This window comes from Peromyscus californicus, unplaced genomic scaffold, assembly GCF_007827085.1.
Source record: "Peromyscus californicus insignis strain IS unplaced genomic scaffold, ASM782708v3 Scaffold_21__1_contigs__length_65335640, whole genome shotgun sequence".
Lineage (NCBI taxonomy): Eukaryota > Metazoa > Chordata > Mammalia > Rodentia > Cricetidae > Peromyscus > Peromyscus californicus.
Window position 1 is genome coordinate 17280650 of NW_026294514.1, and position 24920 is coordinate 17305569.

At 43.4% G+C, this 24920-nt stretch overlaps 1 protein-coding gene across 1 annotated transcript in view; it reads right to left on the reverse strand.

The window, feature by feature from the left end:
* Positions 1-24920, reverse strand: part of Dytn (dystrotelin) — a 51663-nt gene that overhangs the window by 11887 nt on the left and 14856 nt on the right. Inside the window, exons 6-10 of the mRNA XM_052749649.1 lie at positions 20072-20143; positions 19687-19850; positions 16185-16296; positions 14171-14316; positions 604-763 (exon numbers count right to left, since the gene is read on the reverse strand). Of these exons, the coding sequence (XP_052605609.1) occupies positions 604-763; positions 14171-14316; positions 16185-16296; positions 19687-19850; positions 20072-20143 (654 nt within the window). The remainder of the gene's footprint in view (positions 1-603; positions 764-14170; positions 14317-16184; positions 16297-19686; positions 19851-20071; positions 20144-24920) is intronic.

Genomic DNA, 24920 nt, shown 5'->3' on the forward strand with positions numbered 1-24920 from the left:
GGCATGAGACTGGATTTCTTCATACACCTTAAATAAACCTCTCATAATAGATTGCTCACAGCGAGGAAAGATCGGCTGTCTTTCATTAAGTCAGACATTATAGAGATTTAACAAAGCAAACAAATCACTGATACTCTTCCAGGCTCTAAAAACATCCAGCTGTGACTTAAGAATGTTGCACATATAGTAGTTTATCAATTTCATATCTCAGTTAGTTAATGAATATGTTTTTGAAACACTTCTCTGGTTTTTTTTCCTCAATGGGATAAAAATAGCAGCAGATATAATTAATTCACAGAGATAAAGGCTCCTAGGGGAGTGCTCAAAAAATTTTAACAACGTGCAAAGAGATCCTGAGTCCAAATGCTATGTGGGAGCACTTGGTTCTATTGTTTCCTCAGTATGGAGGGTGTGTGTGGGAGAAGATTGGGGGAGAGGGAAGAGGGTGGAGGAGAAGAGGCTGATCCATGGGAAGTGGGAAGCTTTGTGAAGCTCCGCCCCCTCCCGCCCAGACCCCTGACCCAGCCCTGGGTGTGGCAGAGGATCCTTGAGGTTAGACTTCTTCCAGGCAGTCCAGGTGGCCAGTGGCCCTCACATTTGTACCTGTAGGTCTTGTCTCATCTGCTGTATCTTGGTCCATAGCTTATCCTGGTTGGTTGCGAGCTCCCGAATCTTCCTTTCAAATCTGCAATTCTCTTCCTTCTGTAAGGTGTATGTGCCTTGCAATTTGTCTCTGTATCTGTTTAACTGTTTTCTAAGGATCCTGGAAAGGAAACGGGTTTGAGGAAGAGTGGAAACTCTCTCTCTCTCTCTCTCTCTCTCTCTCTCTCTCACACACACACACACACACACACACACACACACACACACACACACACACACACATACACACACACACAGCCTAGCAGGAGCTTTGCAGGTCCTCCTGGGGGTGGGTGGGTGATCTGTGCCCTCACTCCCATCTGACTCCATCAATACCACTTGATGCTCACCAGGCCTATCAGGATTCCTTTGGACAGCATGGTTTACCAGCAGCTTACATTTACATATTATTCATTATTGTGTCTAGAAATACCCCATTTGGGAAGGGGGTATTTCTAGACACAATAGCATGAAGACTACAGAGAAGGCACATGGTTCATGAGTCACTGATCTGTTCATCTATATTCCTCCCTCGGAGTCTCTGCTCTTTCTGCTCCCTGCAGGGACCCGCTTGTCCCTTGAGGTTATTGCTCAAGTTACCTCCTTGCTTCCTGCAATCTATAATAACACATTACACTTCCAACAAGGCTTTCCTTGAGTTCCCTATTACCTCCCTGTGAAGCAGAACTCCAGCCTCGTCCCTGGCACTGCCTAGACCCTTCCCTTCTTTATTTTTCTGTATAGTTTTTTTTAAGAGGTCACATACATCTGTAAGAAGCACCGCCTCCTTCCGGCCCTATTACCCAAGGTCACGGGCGGAGCAAATAAATACCACTAGTTTTTCTTTATATCCGATTGCTATCAAGCTTGGTGAGAGCTCAGGGTTTTAGCTAGTCTCCAGCCTTAATTTCTGAGCTCACATACTCATATACTTTCTGTTTTATTTGTATATTACTAAATTATTTCATTGCACATTATTTTGCTATTCTGGAAACCCTCTTACCCTTGTTTATCACCACACTTCCTGGTTCTGTCACGTAGTAGGTATATAATTAATATGGTTTTATTCTTTGATCAGTGCTGTTGGCATATTAACAAAATGTGTGGGAGTAAACTCTGTGACAGGGAACAGCAGCATTCTTCCATACCAGAGCCTTGGAAATTCCTAAGTGTTAGAAAGCCTGGAAAGGGTCTTAGAATAAAGCTTGAGCTTCCACCCAAAGCACGTGTCTCTGAGCAGGAACCTTTAAACTTCTGGTCATATAGGAAGCCTGATTCTAAAATCCTAATTATAATTGGAGTGCCAAGCATCTTTATACGGCAGATTTTCCAGAATGGAGTCAGTCTAGGGGATTATATAAGTCACAAAGCAGTGTCCTCAGAGCTGTGTGGACAGGGCTGTCAACACCATAGTGTTGTGTTTGTTCTGATCAGAATCATGACAATCTCTCTCTTCCATGTGGCTCATACCACACATCCTTTTCTCTTCTCTGGCCTATCCACCATGCTTAGACAGCTGGAGCTCCTCATTCTTCAGCAGCCCAGGGGAAAGCAAGCAGAGTCCTATCAGAAACATTTTTTCTTTCTCTGGTCATTTTTTTGGGGGTGGGGTGTGGGGGACAGGATCTTACTGTGTAGCAGCCTAGATCTCCCTAAGTAAATCAGGTTGACCTTGAACTCACAGAGATCCATTTGCCTCTGCCTCCCAAGTGCTAGGATTAAAGGCATGTGCCACCACACTTGGTTCTCTATTTTTTTCATTTTATTTTAAAGGAAGGATTCTCATAAACTGTTCTACTAGCTATAATTTGCCTGCTAGAACTATTTCCAGTAGTTTGGAGCCTGCTGCTTTCCAAGCAAATGTCTGTTAACAAGTTCTTATTATCTGAGAACTAATTCCTTCCAAATGACCTAAAATCTGCCCTTTTAAAGTTTCCCATCTGCTTTCTGTTACTAAGCAGATTGCATCCTGTGTGCATGAGGCCATCAGTAGGAGCCCAAATGCTCCTAGAAAGGTTAACCACAGTGCAGTGAAACACAGTTTCATTAGTTTGCAGATAATGCAGACTAAAGAGCGATCACCAACAACTGGACAATGCTCTTTCCATGTATGATCAGAGACTGGGGCTCACTAAATAACAAGGGACTTTATGCTGGCTGTTACTGAGTTTGTAGTTAACCGTCCATCTCAGGTCGCCTTCACTGTTTCCCATGAACCTGGGCCTCCATCTGGAGCCCTGCTCTTCAATCCCGCGAAGTTAGGTCTTTATTGCTTGCTCTACCATTCCAGGAATTAAATGTTAGTGGTCCCAAATTACTCATTCAACTGATGCCTCTGATGCTATTCCGCACACGCACGGAAGAGGTATGCTGTCTGTGGTTTCATATAAACCGTTAATAAAAATGCTGATGCACACGGCAAAGACGGGGCCTCCAGTTTTCATCTTTTAAATCAAATCTGTCTGATACTTTCGTATGCTTTGTGGTGATAAATACTTTATTAGGCTACCAATCATGCATGCAGCAGATATGGATTTCATATCAGAGAATAACATAACTTAGAATTATTTTCAAACAACTATCTTAAGTTTTTGGTTTTTTTTTTTTAATTTTGAGACAGAGTCTCACTATGTAGCCCTGGCTGTCCTGGAACCCACTGTAAACCAGTCTGGTTTTGAACTCACAGAGATCCACCTGCCTCTGCCTCCTGAGTGCTGAGATTAAAGGTGTGCCCCAACATGCCTGGCAAGAATTTTTATTTTATATTACTTTATTACTCTATTTGTTTAGTGTATGTGTATGTGTGTGGTTGTGTGTGTGTGTGTGTGTGTGTGTAGTTGTGTATGTGTGTCTGTGTATTGTGTGTGGTTGTGTATGTATGTGTGGTTGTGTGTGTGTGTGTGTCTCTGTGGGTAGCTGTGGTTGTGTGTGTGTCTGTGTGTGGTTGTGTGTGTGTATATGTGTGTGTGGTTGTGTGTGTCTCTGTGTGTGTGTCTGTGTTTGTGTGTGTGTGTGTGTGTGTGTGTGTGTGTGTAGTTGTGTGTGTAGGTGGGCACATAAGCCATGGTGAGCATGTGGAGATCGGAGGACAACTTGCAGGAGTCATTTCTCTCCTTGCAACATGTGGCTCCTGGGGATCAAACTCAGGTCATTTGCTTATGTGGCAAGTACATTGTCCACTGAGCCATCTACCAGCCCCTCTTACCCTTCTTTCAAGTAATGACCTTAAGTGATCAAAGGTAAAATCATCCTGTAGCTAGCTGGATGGTATTCATTATGTGTAACTACTCACACAGCATTAAGATGCTTTTTTTACCTTCACATTGAAATGCAGGGCTTCTTTGCTTAAATAATTTCTTCCAATTAAAAAAAAAGAATTTCATTTTTTTTTTCTGTAGAAAATGTCTCTATAAAAGCTCAGTGCCGAGCTCCTGGCTCATCTCAGCTACTGTTCACATATCCACATGTGGCTCCCACCTTCTCACATATCCACATGTGGCTCCCACCTTCTCACATATCCACATGTGGCTCACACCTTCTCACATATCCACATGTGGCTCCCGCCTTCTCACATATCCACATGTGGCTCCCGCCTTCTCACATATCCACATGTGGCTCCCACCTTCTCACATATCCACATGTGGCTCACACCTTCTCACATATCCACATGTGGCTCACACCTTCTCACATATTCACATGTGGCTCCCACCTTCTCACATATCCACATGTGGCTCCCACCTTCTCACATATTCACATGTGGCTCCCGCCTTCTCACATATCCACATGTGGCTCCCGCCTTCTCACATATCCACATGTGGCTCCCGCCTTCTCACATATCCACATGTGGCTCCCGCCTTCTCACATATCCACATGTGGCTCCCGCCTTCTCACGTATCCACATGTGGCTCCCGCCTTCTCACGTATCCACATGTGGCTCCCGCCTTCTCACGTATCCACATGTGGCTCCCGCCTTCTCACATATCCACATGTGGCTCCCGCCTTCTCACATATCCACATGTGGCTCCCGCCTTCTCACATATCCACATGTGGCTCACGCCTTCTCACATATTCACATGTGGCTCCCACCTTCTCACATATCCACATGTGGCTCCCGCCTTCTCACATATCCACATGTGGCTCACACCTTCTCACATATCCACATGTGGCTCCCACCTTCTCACATATCCACATGTGGCTCCCGCCTTCTCACATATCCACATGTGGCTCACACCTTCTCACATATCCACATGTGGCTCACACCTTCTCACATATCCACATGTGGCTCCCACCTTCTCACATATCCACATGTGGCTCCTGCCTTCTCACATATCCACATGTGGCTCCCACCTTCTCACATATCCACATGTGGCTCCTACCTTCTTTCCCTGTGCAGAGCATCGATGGAGTCATGAGTCCTCCATAGTTTCTTCTTAATGCTGACTGTGGTCTAGAGAAGCAAGAAATTGAGGAAATGAGTTTTTAGTTTGAACTTAAGCACATTTCAAAAAAATTGTCATAAGAGCATGATAATAATATATTTTTTCAAAAATAATTTGCAGTTTTTAAGAAACTAGCTGATGTTAGGATTTATGTCTAAGAACAATGACACTAATATTAACTTATGAAAAGTATAGCCGTGCAGCCTAATTTACAAAGTTAATTATATCTTAATCTTAACATAATATGTATTAATACTACATATTTAATATTAAAGTGTAAAAGTAAGCTACAATAGCCTTCTGCCCATGTTAGCTGCTTCTTGCAAAGTCATTCACAGAACACAGTTGGGTCACATCTTGTCTTTGGTCATTAACAGAACACAGTTGGGTCACACCTTGTCTTTGGTCATTAACAGAACACAGTTGGGTCACATCTTGTCTTTGGTCATTCACAGAACACAGCTGGGTCACATCTTGTCTTTGGTCTAAGCATCTCACTTCTTCCTTCACTTGCTACTTTCATTCCCCAAATTATCTCCTATGTGGATGTTCACTGATGTCAGCACTTCCTTTGAATTCACCAAGTCTTTTGAATGAACCATGGTGGCTTGACCCTTCTTTAGATTTTCCCCACTGAACTTCATCACATCGCACTCTGCTTCCTGAACTGCCACCCAATGACTTCTGTTGGCCTGACCCAGCCTAGCCCAAGCTCTGGAGCACAGAGACCCAGCCCATGACTCTGGTTCCTCAGGGTAGAATATGGATCCCCCACTCTACATTTCTAGGCAGCTATGGGCTTTATTCTGAAGCCTTCTCTCCTCCTGCCAATGGTCCGGAGAGGGCCTGGGCCCAGAGGAACACCATTCAGATGAACAGGGCGGAGAAGAAAAGGAACCACAGAAAGAAGAATGAGTTAGACATACACTTAAGTCACACTTTCAGGTTGGTGTGGACTCTGTGGTTCCCGAGTGACAGGACCTGCTTTTTTTTTTTTCATCTAAATATTCAAAGCTAGCCTTTGCGGTAATGGCATTTATAGAATTAGTATAAAAATTAAACTTTTTTACATCCATATTAGCATATGATACATATTTTTCTGTAATTGAGAAACAGTTTAGGTTTATGTATATGGACGTACAATGATATTCATAGGCTGGATACCATAGTTTTTTGAGTCATTCCTATTAAAGGACATAAAGCTGTTTTCTAAATTTTTAAAACTTTTATAATTAATTAATTAATTAATTAATTATGAGGGGATGTGTGCACCATGGGGCCTGTGTGGAGGCCATAGGATGACTTTGTGGGTTCAGTTCTTTTTCCTTTTTTACATGGGCTCCGGGCATGGGACTCAGGTTGTGTGGCGTGGCTTATATGGCAAGTGCCTTGACTGGCTCTGAAGGTTGTTTTTAATGGTTTAAAATTAGATGTAGTAAATAAAGCTGTGTGGTTTTCTTGTACAGGTGTGTAAGGTTCTTGGGGTTGTCAGTACTTGCACCTACACATACATGTTTACACACCTCCTCACACACAAATTCGAGGAAAAGGCCTGCAAAGGTTTATCCCACACAGGTTACCACTGGGGAACTAGGGACGGACTAGGTCCTATGGCTGAAAAGAATTACATTTTAAGCACAATATTTTTTTTTAATTTAATTTTTTTTTTTAATTCATGCAGGTTCCACAGCTGTTGGTCTAAAGTTCCAGAGTTCCTAGGAGCTTGGTTCGGTGTCTCTGTAGATTTCCCTGTCTTGATGGTGACCTCCCTTGCTCCCTCTCCTTGAGTGGACTCCCAGAGCTTGGCCTGGTGCTGGGTTGACGCACAGTATTTTTTTTTTTTTTTTTTGGTTTTTCGAGACAGGGTTTCTCTGTGTAGCTTTGCGCCTTTCCTGGAACTCGCTTTGGAGACCAGGCTGGCCTCGAACTCACAGAGATCCGCCTGGCTCTGCCTCCCGAGTGCTGGGATTAAAGGCATGTGCCACCACCGCCCGGCTTGAAGCACAGTATTTTAAACTTCAAACGCACGTCCTGTTTGTACTACTGAAAACATTCTAAATAAATCAGAAATGTACTACAGGCATGAGATTGGACAGGAAAACTGCAGAGGAGAATAAAGTGAGGCAGGAGGAAGACACAGCGGGCCCCCTTTAATTCCTACGGGGCGGGAGAATCAGCGTTTTAAAAGTGTGAAATGATTCTCAACAGTGGCCAGGGCCAGTTTCTCCTCCCACCGGAAGCAGGAAACAGGGCAGCTGTTTCTAGTCCTCACTAAGCTCAACCAGCGTTCTCTATGTCCGCGGAGTAGCTGGGTGTGCCGCAAACGGACGTGGGGGGCTCTGCTCGCTGGAAGGGTCCCACAGAATACCTGGTCGCACAAGGCACTCGGCCCTGGTGGGCGCGGTACTCGCTCTCTAGGGCAGCACCGTTCTACTTAGGACAGCTGTCACGGGAAAACTAAATTTTTTCTTTGATTATTAAAAGTATTATAAGTGACCACCCTTTGATGGCCTCCCTGAAGATCAGGCTGCATTAATTATAACTATTCTAATATTCCTCTAGAAGAATAAGTATTATATAAGAACATACAAAATAAGAACAAAAATGGAAAAAAAACCATGCAGGCAATAATATGTGGGGTAGAGTTGTATTTATGTAAAATTGAGTAAGTCCTAGACATCTACCAAACAGTCAGAATGTAGCTTTCATGTTAAGCATTTTTACCTCCCACATTAATAATAACAAGAACCCTAAGGACAAACGTAGTGGGTAGTTGTTCCAGCTTTGACCTGGAGGTACTACCCCCATTGAGGCTTCCGGTAACTGTCAGGCCTATGAGGCAGAGCCAAGAAAGGAACTCTTAAGACCTAAGATACAGATGTGCCAGCTCTCTTGGTTCTTGGATCCTGGATGCTGGGTGTAGACCGAGTAGAGTTCTCCAGAGAACACTGCTGGACTGCAAGTCACCTCTCCCAGACCCTGTTACCTATCCCTTCACTTGTAAGTTACCCCACAAAATAAACCTCCCTTTTAACTATGTGGAGTTGCCTTAATACTTCCACCAACAGACAAAACCAATAATAGAGTTGAGAGGAAACTTTAGGAGAGGATGGACATTTCATGGCCAGGATGGTGGTGATGGTTTCATAGACCTGTCCTCTCTCGCACTCATTAGTTGTGTACATTAAATATGTACCACTTTTAAAATGTCAATCACACTTCAATAAAGTGGTTGAAAAATAAAAAGGGGGACTCTTGCTCTATATTACACCAACAGCTATTGTAAAGCTAGACTATCAGATGATGTTCTCATGTAAAAACAAAATGAGAAACAATTCAGGTGAGTGGGAAACAGTATAACACTCACCCTAAAATGGTGAAAATTCTAGTGTGTGTTAACAGAATCATAATACAGCCATTAATGAGGAAGCGGCTTATTTAAAAAAAAAAGAGTAGGAAATTATTGTCACTTAATCATAAATCAAAATAAAATCAAGATAGTTTTAAAATTGTAATGTCAAGATATGTTATGTTAAAGCATGTTAAAATAAATGCAGTTAAAAGAATCATTTAACTACCCATTGGAGAGACTCCTTTTTGTGTTTGTTTATTATTTTATTATTATTATTATTATTATTATTATTATTATTATTATTATTATTATTTAATTTTACATACCATCCCCAGGTCCCCTTCCATTCCTTTATCCTGCCTCCTTACATCCCCTCTATCCCACCCCCCCATCCACTCCTCAGAGGGGTAAGGCTGGAGAGCCCTTTTTAATCCTAAAAGTGTAAGAAATTACAAAGAAAAAATTGATTTCATTTTCAGGAGAACTAGAAACATCCATAAACCAAGTCATTCTATTCAGAAGACTAAGGGGAGCAGGGTTTGCTTCTGCCAAGCTGAAAGAGTCACAGTTTAAATATCTTGACATGTCAAAGTGACACCCCAGAGTGGGAGGAGCGGAGGGAGAGAAGGGACAAAATATAATTGCCTTTTAAAGTAATTGGGGGGGGGGGAATCTTTTTTCACTAAATTTGAGAAAAATAAAGACCCGCGAAATTATATTTTATTTCTTGCAAATTGGCAGATTTAAATTGTGGCAATAGCTAATCTTAGCTTTAGCCAAGTTCACAGGGGTTGCATTTGCTGGGCGTATAATCTGCTATACTTTTCTGAAAAGCAATTTTGCAATAAGCATGAAGAACTTTAAACGTATTTCCCTGGACCTTTTCGGTGATCCTGCTTTAGAAATGTATTGTAGGGAAATAATGGGGTAACTGTACCCAAAGAATAATGAAAGGAAATTTTAATAGTAAATTTTAAATTACAGTAAAAATTGGAAACAACCTAAATGTCAAGCAGGAGTTAAGTGAATAGCATTCTGTCTATTTAAATAACTATGCAAATGTTTTTGAAGAATTCTGACAATGGAAAATGTTCACAATATAATTTACATTGACAATTTGACAGTATAATCAGTACATCTCAAAGTATGATTTAAACTAAAATATTCAAAAGGAGTGAAACATATTGAAATGTTAATGATGCGTACACATAGATTATTTTCATTTTTAATCTTTAACTTGTTTTTCCAAATTTAATGCAATAGCTGCATAGCCCTAGGTGGGCCTGGTAGCTCACACCTGTAACCCCAGTACGTTAGAGGCAGAAACTAGAGGATTGCTTTGAGTTCTAGTCTTTTTGGGATACAAAAAGAGACTGTGTCTCAAAAGACAAAAGCATGTAACACTTGATGATTGAAAATGTGCTCCCATATTTTTCATTGATCCCATGAACATGGTGAAAATATTTCCTGATCTGGGAATGGTTTTCAAAGCTTTGGTGCATGCTTATGGAGTGGCCTGGATGCAATATTTCAGGGATGGCTCCTCTCCCTTTTGGACTCACCTGGTGATGTGGTTTGTCATTTGCTTGTGGAGACAGGTATCTGGGGCATTCTGTGGCTGTGGCTTCCACTGCTCCTGATGGCCTCACATACACTGGGGCTTTAGAGCCTTTATACTCAATGGAAAGCCTGTTAGAAAGTAGAGTTTTATAAGACGTTTGGGCAATTTTTCAAGATTAAGTGTGATATTTAAGGAAAGCTTTTTTTTGAAAATGTATTTTTAAAAGATTTATTTGTGTGTGTGTGTGTGTGTGTGTGTGTGTGTGTGTGTGTGTGTGTGCACATGTATGCCATTTGTGCGTGCCCATAGAGCCCAGAAGAGGGCGTTTGATGCCCTGAAGCTCAGGTTACAGGCAGTTGTGAGCCATCCAACAAAGGTATTGGGAAGCAAACTTGGGTCTTCTGTAAAAGCAAAAGCACTCCCAACTACTGGGCCATCTCTTCAGCTGCACCCCCCTTTTTGATTGAAAATGTCAAATTAGATATCAAGGTCAGTGTCTCATCAAATAGCAATAATGTCCTATTTCTCGTCTGTGTTCTTTTCCAGGCAGACTATGCAGTTGGTAGAGGGCTAGATGGCTAAACATGTAAGTAGATTGTCCGTGCCCTCTTCTCCATGCCAATCTAGACACAAAAATACAAAGAAATTCGGTGATAATGCCTTCCAGGTCATCTTGTCCAGAGCACAGACCAGGAATGCTAAGCACAGGTGTGCGTTGGTTATGTCCTATCTGAAAGGGCACAGATGACCCTAAGATCGGGCGCATTTGATTTTTACAGAATTCCGTTTAGTTTTATTCAATATTATTTTGGAAGCATTTTGCCATCTTGAGTTATTAGAGTTGAGCCAAAGAAGAAAACATCAGAAGAGCAGAAAACTACCTGCCCACAGAGTGTTCACATTTAACAAGCAGCTTCATTCCCGCTGCTTTTGAGGGATGGTGATATTGACTATCAGACATGGTGAGAAAATACGGAAACAGGTGATGGTTCTGTGGTTTGCCAGTTCTGTCAAAGAGGTGGGTATGTAGGTACAGAGAATGCAATACGTTTTCTGTAGCACGAATCTTAAAAGTTCTTATTAATAAAATCAAACCCGGAGCCAGGTATTGGGGTGAATGCTGAAAGATCAGAGAAGCAGAACAAGCCACAGCTAACCTCACCTTGCCAGTTCCTCAGCTGATCCTGTTTCCTCAGACTGGAAGCCTCTGTGTCCTCATCCGAATGGGTCTCAGCTGAACTGCTGCTAAAAGCCTAAAAGCTTAACTAGCTTTAGTTCCTGGTTCTCACGCCTTATATACCTTTCTGCTTCCTGCCATCACTTCCTGGATTAAAGGCTTGAGTCACCATGCCTGGCTGTTTCCAGTGTGGCTTTGAACTCACAGAGATCCGGATGGATCTCTGCCTCCAGAGGCTAGGATTAAAGGTGTGAGTGCCACCATTTTCTGGCCTCTATGTCTGTCTAGTGGCTGTTCTGTTCTCTGACCCCAGATAAATTTATTAGGGTACACAATATATTGGGGAACATAATATCACCACAGTTTTTTGAGTCATACACTCTATCCTTGTCTACTCTCATATCATTTAAACACTTTGCGAATATTTTGTTGTCTTAGCTCTGACTGTTATAACAAAATACTATACACTACGTGTATTAAATAACAGGTGTTCATTTTCATACCTGTCTGCAGGTCGGAAGGCTGAGATCAGATGCAGGTAGGAGTTACCACCTTGAAAAGTCTTGGCTCCTAGAGCTCATCTAACACACACTGTCTTGTGAAGAGACATCACAACTTTCCAGGAGCCCTGGAAGTACTTCAACAATACACTAGGGGCTTTTAGCTTCAGTGAAATGACTTAGAAAAGGCACAAAAGTGTGAAAACCCTGGTCCAGAACAGACTGTGGGAAAGACATTTGTTTACAGAGTGAAAGCTGAAATCAGGAGGCAAAAGCCACTTCCGGTCGACGCTCAGCTTGGAAATGCATGCACGGGCAACCTTTCTGTTTGCCACTCTGTGTGTATTTGAAGTGCGACAGTGGCACCTTGAGTATTGATTTTGGATTACATGGAAGATTTTGCAAGTAGGTGAATGTGTAAGCACCGAATGATTAGGAACGGTGCGTTAGTTTTGATCCATAGACATTCCCATGTTAGTGTCATCCCACTCAGCTGGCTGGTATGCGTCTCTTTTGCTTAGGTCTTGTTTTCCATGCTTAATGACATAGCATAATTTTTATTATATGAGTCTCATACTTTGTTAAACTTGCACATAGTTTCTTTGTAAAATAAGATATGTTAATAAATGAGAGTTTTATAGAATTTCTAGTTGATTATTGCTAGTAGAGTGAAGAACTATCAGTTTTACGCAAATATTTTATGTTCCACCATTACTCAAAGCATTAATGCTAGTGTTTTCTGCTGAGTTCCTCAGGGTTTCTTGGGAGAATATATCAGCTGCAGATGCAACGGATTTCATCTCCTCTTTTTCAGCATTTTAATTTTGTTTTCTATTACATTCGCAAGAACTGCCCCCAAATTTTAATAATTGTGGTGATGTCTGACATCTCACTCCCAATTACATTCTTATAAATAAAAGTGTTATTCTTGCTGATGTGAACTGTCATGTGTAAAGTAAATCTATAGCAAAAGGAAGAGGCTTCTTACCATATGCAGATTGCTCGCTGAATTATTAAATAAATCCAGTATTGCCACTTGGCAATAACCATCACCTTAGAAAACGGGCATTCCTAATTTGCCAGCTTAGTAGACAGCAAGGATGACTCTTTGCCTATGATCACATTTGTGAAATTATAACATTCACATCCATTTCTTTTGGGTTGGTCACCAGTGAGAGTTTCTGAACTCATCAATACCCAGACCACGTTGAAAATTGCATAATGATATCTTGGGGTTTAACCATATTTATTATGCCCTGAGTAGGTTGGACATAATGCAATGAATCTAAATGAACTCTAGTGTGTATAGCCCTTTCAACTCTCTCGGTTTAACCATCAATACTGTGCTGAGCGGATGAAGGACAGGCTATTCCTACGATGTGGAGAAATGGCCATAAAAAGTGACGGGCACACATGCTGCTGGCCGAGGACACGACTTCTCTGCCTCTACTTCAGTTCCTATCAAACTTCACTACCTGGTTTTATTCCTTATATCTCCATTCCTGACGTGCTCACACTTGCTTATGAATTATAATGCTCCTGAGAAGAGTAGACGATTAAACATGCTGATTTGTGGGGTTGGAGGAAAGTTCAGTAGGCAAAGAGCTTTCCATAGCAACCGGGAGGATCTTCCTCTGGATCACAGAACCCTCATTTAGATAGCCGGCAGCCGCGGCATGCACTTGTAATCCCAGCACAGTTATTCAAACAGAATCCTCTGAGCTTCCTGTTGCCTTTAGTGGCAAGAGCAACTAACTCGATGGCCACTGCGTGGCGCTGTTGCCTCTTCGTTCCCCATCAGCCTGAAGACTGTTTACAGAGGTGAAAAGTTCTTGAGTCTCTACCCTCTTCTCGCTCCTTGCCCTTCGCAGGAGCTTTAGCATTAAACCTGCTGCGGGTCCCCACAAACGGCCCAAGCACTGAGAATACGCAGCTGTTGAGTTCTCAGCCCTAAACGGGTCCCCTGTATCTCCTCCTCCAAGGCTCAGGGAATATCACAGGAGAGGAAGCAGAATGGATGGAAAAGTAAGAGAAAGGGACGGAGTGTGTGGAACGCTGTCCTCCAGGCTTCACAGCCTGCACGCTTGCACTCCCCTCACCCCGATTATCTGCACAGGACCTGCTCAAGATTGGTCCCACCAGCATTTCATCACTGCGGGAAGAGGTCCCATGCCTCCTAAAAGATCTATATTCAGTTAAAAGTTGCTGGGAGGAGGGTACTGGAGAGAAAGAGAGGAAAAAAAAAAGAAAGACAGACGTGAAAGGAGGAAGACATGAAGGCTGAAGGCAGACTCTGGAAGAGGAAGGGGTCAGCAGGAGCAGGAGGGGACAAGGGAAGGTAATGGGGGGAATATGGTCAAACTATATAAACGTATGAGGATGCTACAAGAAATCCATTATTCTGTATGACTAATATACGCTAGTAAAATAAACTTAACAGAGAGAAAAGCTGCAGCTGTCATCTGTGCTGGCTGTGAAACCAGCATCCAGACAACACACCTGGCCTGTGCGTGGGTAGCTGTGTCTCTGGGAGACAGCTGGTCCGGCGGCCACTGTCTTCTCCCGGCTCCTATCCTGTCACATCTCTGGGGCAGGCTGTTCCTGAGGCTCCGGAGGAGGAGCTTTGTGTTCTCCTTTGCTGATATCTGTGGAAATGAGCACCATTAAAAGAGGCACCAAGGGTCAGGCCAGATGGCTCCGTGGGGACAGACACTTGCTTCCGAGCCTGACCACCCAAGTTTGATGCTCAGGACTCATGTGGTGGGAAGGGAGAACAGATGCCCACAGATTGTCCTCTGGCCTCCACATGTTGGCTGTTTGCACACACGCATGCCTGCACATGAATGAATAAATGTCATAAAATCAAGTCCACGGGCATCAGGTCAATTTAAACTTGGCCTTCATTCCTTAGTGTTAGCCCGTGATGAAAGTGTTGAGAACTATTTCTTCTAGTTTTGACGCTTTGGGAAAATAACCTCCTTTGCTCCTAGAGTTTCTTCATTCCATTTATGTATAAACCTGCACACAGCACAAGTCTCAAGGTTGAGTGTCCCCGAGTGCTTCAGTAAATAACCTCTTCTTAAAGAGACCGAGGACTTTAAAGCTGTAAGAAGGAACCACAGCCCACTGAGTTTGTGGTCGCTCACATGTGTGGATATGGGTTCCTTTAAGAACAAGGTGGTAAGTTGTAGATTCATCTCCAGGAACATCCCTCCCAGGTTTACTACTGTATACAATTTCAGTAGGCGGTGGATCACCCGGAACCCACCCATCCGGCCCTCCTGAGGAATGTCAGGGAAAAGAAACAAAGCTGTTCAATTTGAAGGTGTCCAGCTCTTGAAAACCAAAGTGCATTAACAAGATGGCCACACGGTGTCGCTGTAACACCGTCAAGTCGCAGGATTCCAGGGCCCGAGAGGAAGACCAGAGGCAAGGAACCAGCAGCACTGGGTTGGTGCAGTTTAGCAAGGTTTTTGACAAAATTCAGGTGCCCTCCTTTCCTGGAAGGACCTTGATGTTGAAGAGAGACTCGGAAGACTGCCCTTGGTGAAAGCAAGCCACCCTCAGCCTTCACTACAGTGGTGTTTGAGGCACTCCATTGTGCGGATTCACCTGAAACTGGTAGCTAAAAGGACAATCATTTTCCACTCTCGCTCTAGGAATAGCAGAATGAATGCTCTTGCATGCTATTTATCTTTTTCCCTTGAGCTAAATGAACTTGTTGGTTACTAGTGATTTTCTTTAAAAGAACTGTAAGTTACAAAGTTTTACTTTTTTTTTTTTTTTTTTTTTAGGTTTTTCGAGACAGGGTTTCTCTGTGCAGCTTTGCGCCTTTCCTGGATCTCACTCTCTAGACCAGGCTGGCCTCGAACTCACAGAGATCCGCCTGCCTCTGCCTCCCAAGTGCTGGGATTAAAGGCGTGCGCCACCACGGCCCGGCCAAAGTTTTACTTTTAAATGAAAACCTAGATAACTTTTTTCTTTTTATCTCAAAGGGGGTGGAGGGGATACTTGAAATTCAGGACTCAGGGAAAGTCATATTAAAACCTTTCCAAAAGTATACTACAACTAGAGACTTTGCTGCCCTGTTTTCACCAAACCAACACCCCTTTCTTTCTCATCCATTCCAGTTTTCAATACCTGTCCCCGCTAACTTTGTGAGATGTTTCCTAGTGCATAGTATGAGATCAATGGCCAGACGGTAGACTATTAAGTCATGTCTTGCTTCCAATAGCATTTATAAAAACCTGCAACGTAAACAAAGCATGTTTGTTTTTAAACTCTTGGCATGTGTCAATCATAAAAAAAAAAACAATGAAAGTCATTATGACGTTTTTTCTACAGTGTATGCTACTCCTCCATCATAGGAGAGCTCAGTTATATTGAGACGTGTTGAAGGTTGAGCTCCTCTTTTCCAGTGTCTTAACTGTTAGCTGATGGGAGGAAAGGGTTAATGGAATGTCTTACGAGGACTGGGGTAGTGAGGATTTTACCACACTGCCTTAGATGTTACCTGGACACAGTCCTCCATCACTGTGTGTGACTTCTGGTGGGATTTGCTGTGGCGACCAGATACAAAACACAGCTGGCAGATGTCGAAGCTGAGACACTTCAGACAGCGGTATCTGCGAAAACGAAACGCAAGTACGGCTTGCGTCACCACCGGTAGGAGAACAAACAGATGGAATTCAAGCAGGGAATGAGCATCCCCAGACATACAGGAGTGTCTGACCTTACAGTGGTTACAACGTGTCTCTCAAAGCTGACAGTTATTAAATAACCCATGTGCTTACTTATTTAAAAAAAACCTGAACCTTATCTTAATAATGTGTGTGTGTGTGTGTGTGTGTGTGTGTGTGTGTGTGTGTGTGTGTGTGTATGTGCGTGTGCGCGTGCGCGTGCACATGGGCCATAGCAAATGTGTGGAGGTCAGTGGCTAACTTTTGGAAATTGATCTTTCCTTCTACACTAGTTCTGGAGAATAAGCTCAAGTGGTCAGCCTTAGAGGCCTTAAGTCATGGAGACCTTAGGTCATGCAGCCATTTCACTGGCCTGGGATGGAGCTCTTATAAATCATTATATTAATGTGTCTTTACCCAATAAACTACGGTCTAGAGGTCTGACTTATATCCCTTCCCCACGCTACCCAAACATCAAGTGCCTTGCATAGGCAGCATCTTAGGGACTGCAATTATCAAGAGAAACCCTCAAGTCTGCAGCCGTATCTTCTGGAGTTGCATGAGGCCCTCAGATATTTTGAGTGTACTTCCCAATTAAAAAAAAGAAGTTTGGCATTTTTGATAGAGTTGACTTAGGGATTCTCTTGGAAAATTACAAGGTATGATAATCTTGAGCCTGAATTCCTGGTGCTGGGGAAAAAAAAGTTTAAATCATAGATAAAGGATCTCAAAACAAGCCCATGCTTTCTTAGAAGTCTGTGGACAGGGAAGAAAAGATGGAGGGCGGGCTTCCTCAGCCGCCAGGAGCTGTGTGAGCTGCTCACCCATTTCTTGACTGTTAACGTGGCAGGATTTTCTTCTTAATTTCTGGATCTGAAATCTCCTTGTGTTCAGAAAGAGGAAACACTGAGGCACGCTGTTAGGGAGAGATCTCTCCTAACCCTCAGCGAGTAGTACTGTGATGCTGAAGGGCCAGCAGGACAGGGCAGCCTCTGGTTAATACCATCACCACCATTCCTGGCTGCAGTAGTGACAGCCGCTGGACTGGAAAGTCAAGCTCCCGGTTTGGGAGGCTCCTGGGCACATAGTAGGTCGTCAGTGAAGGTGATCTGGATGAAGCTAAGTGAATGGACTGGTTTCTGCACGAGAACAACCAAACTAATAAACACTGTCTCCTTGGCCTTACAAAATTTCTGCACAGCTTCAAAAACTAAACTTGTTTCAATGTAGAAGTTGTACCTTGTGTGTAATTTCAAAGTTAATTCTGTGTCTGGCTTAGACATACAGTGGTTATATAAAGAATGCCTTTCTGTGGTTTATTGATTAAATTATTATATATCCATATATATACATACATAGATATAAATACACTGTGATAAATCACATTTTACATTCATGTTTCTTCGCTGTGCATAAGAAATGATTATTTTTTACTCTAATATGAAGATTTCCTTCGTCTTGCTTGTTTCCCCATTGATACGGTTTTTTGTTTCAAGTTGTTATTTGCAAAGAGGTTTTTATGAGTCAAATTTTGGTGCACATTCCAAATCCTCTGTAAACTCAATTCAGCTTCTCAGCAAAATTTAAACTTGATTTCCAGATTTTTAGTGGGTCCAGTAGACCTGTGTTATGCCTGAGGGAAGTGTGTTTAATGTCTAAACTAATGAGGATCAGGAACTCCAAGAAGAGAAGTTGCGGTGGGAGCTGAAGAGATGGCTCAGTGGTTAAGAGCACTGACTGCTTTCCCAGAGGACCTGAGTTCAATTCCCAGCACCCACATGGCAGCTCACAACTGTCCATAACTCCAGTTCCAGGGCATCTGACACCCTCACACAGATAACATGCAGGCAAAACACCAATGCACATAAAAAAAATGAGAGAGAGAGAGAGAGAGAGAGAGAGAGAGAGAGAGAGAGAGAGACAGAGAGACAGAGACAGAGAGACAGAGAGACAGAGAGACAGAGAGACAGAGAGAGACAGAGACAGAGACAGATGGGACAAAGTGAGCCAATGTGGGCTTACTCTGACCCTGAGGGCTCCTGACCTCTTCCCCTTCCAGGCACCCTGCCCTGTGCCTGCTGTTAGCTACTAAATGTCTTGGGTTTTCACCCCTCACACAGCTGCATACCTGTGCCCATAAATCATGACTCACGGCTTGCCCATGCTTGGTTAGACTTCTCATTTCATTCTCTTCAAAACTCTAAAAGTATCTCTGATTTTACTTCCTTATTATTTAATTAATGGGAAACCTACAACACAATCTTTCTTTCTTTCTTTTCTTTCTTTCTTTCTTTCTTTCTTTCTTTCTTTCTTTCTTTCTTTCTTTCTTTCTTTCTTTCTCTCTCTCTCTCTCTCTCTCTCTCTCTCTCTCTCTCTCTTTCTTTCTTTCTTTCTTTCTTTCTTTCTCTTTCTTCCTCCCCTCCCCTCCCTCCTTTCCTTTTTTTTTTCTTTTTCTTTTTTGCTTTTTAGAGACAGGGTTCCTCTGCATAGCCTTGACTGTCCTGGACCTCGCTCTGTAGACCAGGCTGGTTTTGAACTCACCGAGATCCACCTGCCTCTGCCTCCTGAGTGCTAGGATTAAAGGCATGGGCCACCACTGTCTGGTGGCTTAACAAACTGTTCTTGTGGGTAGCTCCAAAGTCTTTAAAAGATTTATTTGGAACAAAGACAACTATTTTAGACCTTAGAGCAGAGCAGTGGTTCTCAACTTTCCTGATGCTGCGACCCCTTTTTTTTTTTTTTTTGGTTTTTCAAGACAGGGTTTCTCTGTGTAGCTTTGCGCCTTTCCTGGATCTCGCTTTGTAGACCAGGCTGGCCTCGAATTCACAGAGATCCGCCTGCCGAGTGCTGGGATTAAAGTTTTGCGCCACCACCGCCCGGCCTGTGACTCTTTAATACAGTTCCTCATGTTGTGGAGACCCCCAGCCATAAAATTATTTGGATGCTATTTCATAAGTTTTGCTGCTTTTATGAACTGTAATGTAATTATCTGATATGCAGTATATCTGTTATGTGACCCCTGTGATAGAGTCATTTGAGCCCCACAAAGGAGAAGAGGCCCATAAGTTGTCCATAAGTTGAGATCCACTGCCTTAGAGGAACAAAAACATTGACTAGTTCAGAGTGTGAGTCAGTGGAAGAACTTAATGTTTCATCAATTATAGGAAATAAACTTGTTTTCAACCAGGATGCCTCAGACAGGGAATTATTGTGCTAAAGGCAAGTGAATTCCAGATGTGTGGAAAGGATGCCAGAGAGAGTCTGGAGCTATCTATGTAGCCCACCATTGAGCCCATCTGTCAAATGACCATTTGGGGAATATGATGTTGACCGTACCTCAGTCCTATGATTGGGAAGGTTCTGCATACACTGCACCGCACGGGGTGAGTGACGGTTTCTGAGGCAGACAGTCGGTAGCAGGTTGGGAGCCACAGAAGGATAAGAGGCTCAGACTGTACCCAAGACAAGAATTTCTCCTCCTTGATTCCAGAACTCAACACCTGGGGAAGAAGGGCAGGCTGAGACATACTTTCTAGTAGGATTTGCCCCCTTTCCTTCCCTCTGGTTCCGTATCTGTTCTGATAAGGAAATCAGAAATATGAAAGCTGGAGGCAGGGCTACCTCCAAACTCAGGTTGTCCTGGACCCGGTGTGAAGTCTAATGTAAGCAATCCCTTCAAACATCTGCACCAGCTCCCAGGGATGTTTTTTATGCCACTCACCCCTCGGAAGCAACTGTGGATAGCACTTTCCACGGGACACAAAGCGCAGCTCTCTCCCACGACAGTTGGGATCTGCAAAGGCAACCTCGTGTTATCTGCCAAATGGACTTGGTGTGCCTGAGTAATAGTGCTCACAGCAATGGAGGTCATGCAAGCAAAAAAATATCGGGCGTCCGAGAACAGAGGGACCATCTCAATCAAAACAGTCAGTTTTAGGCTTTGTGTGATTCTTGAGTTGGAACAACGAATTAAAAGGGGCTGGAGGAAGACCTCAGAAGGAAGCCACTGAGGCAGCAAAGGGAAGGTGTCTGCAGTCTGACTTCTTAGGATCCCAGGCAAGCCATTTTAACCTTTCTTTTCCCTTTTCCCTGATGGAGGTCACGTGGCATTGCTTTCAAGTTCATGGTGGCTTTAAGAGATGTCAAGTATTTTCACATCGTCTCGTCTGAATACACGTCTATTCCGTTACTTGTTCTGCTTCTGTGTCAAAATATCTGACATAAAGAACTTCTAAGAGGAGAGATTGAAGTTGCCTTGTGGTTTCAGTCCATGGCTTCTGGGCTGTGGTGAGGTAGAGGATCAAGACAGAAGGCTGTGGCAGGGCGGTTCCTCATGGTGACCAAGGAGCACAGGAAGGAGAGGCCCATGGGAATAGATCTCTGTTGACCTAGCTCCTTTAATTAGCCCTAAATATGGAAGCTTCTACCAAAAAGTCCATTCAAAATCTACCTAAGCCATTGGTTAGATCAGAGTCCTCATGATTCAGTCCTTCTCAGTGATTGGATCTACCAGTTGGGTACCAAGTTTTCAATTCAAGAGTCTTTTCTGGGGACACTTCACTTGCAAACCATAACTCCAGTCTTTGAAGTGGGGTGGTAGTCATCATTATTGAAAGGAAAGACTGACAAGAAATGAAGTCACTATGTCAAGAAGAGATATCTACACATTCATTGCAGCATTATTCATGGAAGCCAAGATATAGGAATGACCTAAGGTGTTTATTGATGTTGATGAATGTTATCTGGCATTTAAAAATAGGAAATCCTGTCACTTACTATAGCATGGATGAACCTGGAAAATATATGTTAAGTAAAATTGTAACTACAGAAATACTGTGTAATCTTTCTTACATGGGGAATTCAAAGGAGATGAATTCATAGAAACAGAGAGTAGAATGTGGCTTCTTAGCGTTGAGGGTGCAGTGGGAAAATTCGGAAGCTGTTCCTCAAAGAGCATAAACTTATAGTTTATGATGATTAGATTCTGGGGGTCTAACACTCACCACAGTGACTTGTTGATGACGTCATCCGGCCCACTTAACATTTGATATGAGATCAGGTGTTGGGTATCCTTCTCTGTGCTCACACACAAATAGTGACTGTGGGTATGGTGGGAGTGTAAGTGACTTGCCTGTGGTAATCATTGCACAGTGTACACCCATGTTACCTGTGGTACACTGTGATGCAACATTCTCTCTCCCTCCCTCTTTCTCTTTTCCATCCCTTTCTTTATTTCTTCTTTTGAAATAGGATCTTGCAGGGCTGGTCTCAAAACCTTGAGTTCAAATAATCCTACCACCTCATTTCTAGAGTAGTCGGAACTATGGGCATGTACACGCCACACCACACTTAATATCTTTTGTACATATAATTTTTGTTAATTAAATGTTTTTAAAACTAAATAGATCAAGGGATCACTGAGAGACAACATTTTGCTCAAGATAAAAAAAAAACAAGTTTGTTGCACCATTGGGGTCTCACTCTGGAAGTCCCCGTCTTCATTGAGGGGCCAACACTTATTAGACTGGTTTTGTTTGTTTGTTTAGATTTTATAGATATTCCAATGGCCCAGTTGTCCCTGAAGTCTACCTCTCAACCACATTCACCACAGGGTGTGTGTGTGTGTGTGTGTGTGTGTGTGTGTGTGTGTGTAGGGTGGGGGTGCATTAACCAAGGGACGAAGGACTCTTGATGTTCCAGGATGGTGGAATGGACTTGGTTCTGGTTTCTGTGTGCACAGATGTATGTACCGGTCACCTTCACTCACTCCCGTTTGGACAGAAGTCTCCATTTCCCATCTGATGCCTTGCCCAGCTCAGGCTGTCAGACACACTGCCTGTAATTGCACAGACCCCCTGCCAAGCCCATCAACTCAAATAAACATCCTCCTAATCAGGAAAGTGGCACTTAGAGCCTCTTGGCTGACAATTAGCCAGCCAGAAGTCAACAAACATTTGTGCACGAGTAACAAGATGGCTTGTGCTTTAAATTGATAATAACCCCGTCACCAAGAGAATACAAGTAAGTACTCCTGATGTTATTTAGTCAAAAACAACAACAACAAACCAACAATTCATTTCCCATCTTTGGACTGTTGAATACTGATGAACTACCCGGGACACTTATTAAGAGTGTTGCCATTTCAACATTCTGCCTCCTCTAGCGTCTTTACCCTTAATGAAAAAAAGAGGTCTCAGTTCACATGTCAAATATGCAGGTGGAAGACCTGGGATCACCAGTTCTGTGATTCTGATACTACTGTAGTGGGATTTAACCTGATGTTTCCCCTTTAAATATCTACATAAAGTTTTTCTGAATTAATTGCCTATTCGGCTAATTTCTTGCAGGTGCTCTATCGAGAAGAATTAAATGTGACTAGGTGGCATGCTGGCATGGGCAGAATAGCACTCGAAATGATAATTAGCATTCCTAGGGGATGATTTGAATCGCAGAGTGAGGACCGGGATTTTCTACGGAAGGAATCCATCTTGGATTCCATAATGGAAGTCAATGGGATGATAATTTGATATGCAAATCACAGATCTCCTTCCCCATAGCCTTCTCAGAAGCCTGCTAATGCTCACTAGGCAGGGGAAGGAGACGTTGTAGCAGCCAGCATTTCAGCCCTCATTGACCTTGACTGAGTTTGAAACGAGTGGATTTTTAAAATCCCTTGAGAGTGGTGTTAACTTGAAGCCCTCAATAGTAGTCAGGAAGGGAACACACGGAATTCTAGGGGAGAGGAAAAATACCGCTCTGCCCAGATCCTTTTTTATCGCATCCGTTTTGAAATGGGCTACTGTTCTCAGTCTGGCGGGATACATGGATGAGCAGCAGCCTATGCCTCCCCTGGCTTTCTACCTGCTTGAGTTCTGAGACATGAAGCTGTCGGGGAGGAACATCGGCAATGGTGGTGGCCTGAGACATGCCCCAGACGGCAGAAGATCTGCAGTAGGATCTGTGTGCTGTCACCACCAGCAGCAGAGCATTGAAGCATTTAAGCCTATACCTGGCAGTTTTGAATCAGGCTGTATAGCATAGAGGAAGAGCCAGCTACATAGCAGCTGGAAGCTGATAGCTGGACAGAGCTGCATTAAACCAGGACATCATGGAAGCTGGCCCCTGCTCTCTGGGTTGGTCTGCTCTTCTTTCGCTATGATGAACACCATGTTCAAAAACACCTTGGGGAGGAAAGGGTTATTAGGCTTTCAGGTCCGCCATCGCGGTCCATCGCTGAGGGAAGTCAAGGCGGGAAGTCCAGCAGAAGCAGACGTGGGAACCATGGAGGAAGGCATCTACTGGCTTGCTTCCTGTGGCTTGATCAGCCTGCTTTCTTACATAACCCAGGACCACCACCAGGTACGGTCGCCTCTACAGTGGGCTGGGCCTCTCACATCAATCATTAATTAAGTAAATGTCTTAGAGACATGACCACCTGATGGAGACACTTCCTCAATTAATGTTCTGTTCTCTCCAGTGATTCCAGCTGGGTCCAGTTGACAAAAGACTAACCCAGCACGCTCTTCCTTCATAATCCTTGCGAGTGAAAAGAAGCTTTTAGAGGTTCTCACTCACTGGCTGTGAAAGAGCCAAGTCTGTTGTATGGTTCCCAGCAGGGAAGAGGAAAGAAGGCACACCTTTGGACAATGAAGACACTGCCCAGAGCATGGATCCCTTGCCCACTGTCTCTCTGGACACTCCCCTTTTTCTCCCATAAAACCACACTAAAGCCCCACGAGATAGATTTGAGGCAGAGAATCTCCTCTGCATTCCTCGGAGTTGGCTTTGAATAAACCTGTTTCCTTCTAACAATCTCTCTCTCTCTCTCTCTCTCTCTCTCTCTCTCTCTCTCTCTCTCTCTCTCTCTCTCTCTCTCTCTCTCTCCCCCTCTCCCTCTCCCTCTCCCTCTCCCTCCCCCTCCCCCTCTCCCTCTCCCTCTCCCTCTCCCCTCTCCCTCTCCCTCTCCCTCTCCCTCTCCCTCTCTCCTCTCATAAAACAGTAAGCAGTATGAACTTTAGATTCTGGTAACAAAAGAAATGCACAGCAAAACCAAAAACAGGACCTTTCTGAAACCAGTTGAGACCAATGTGATCGGCCAAGATGTATGCTAACTGTCCTTTGCTTATTGTGGCATTTCCATATCCTTAGCCTTGCATAACTGACATTTCCCACCATGTATCTGATGTTAGGACACATCTGAACACTCCATATAGGAACAGAAAAGTAGACCCTATTCTGGGAAAACCCAGTAATCCTGCAAACTCCTCCTTTTATCCACCTTGGTTTATGAATTATTTTCGATTTATTGAGCTTATCCGTAAGATGTAGCTCTGTCCACATCTTGCCCCTGGAGTGTGCTCTACTGCTTTGCAATTAAAACGGTTTCCTCATTCGTCTGTCTCAGCTGAATGACATCTGTGCCTCTCTATCGCTCCTGAGACCACCCCCCCCCAACCTTCACTGCCAGCAACATTTTAACCTTACTAAAAAATTTAAAATCTGCTGTCAACTCTGGCCAGGCAAGCTTCTTTTTGCAATGGTCAGCAGTGACTGCAGAGCCCCATAATTGG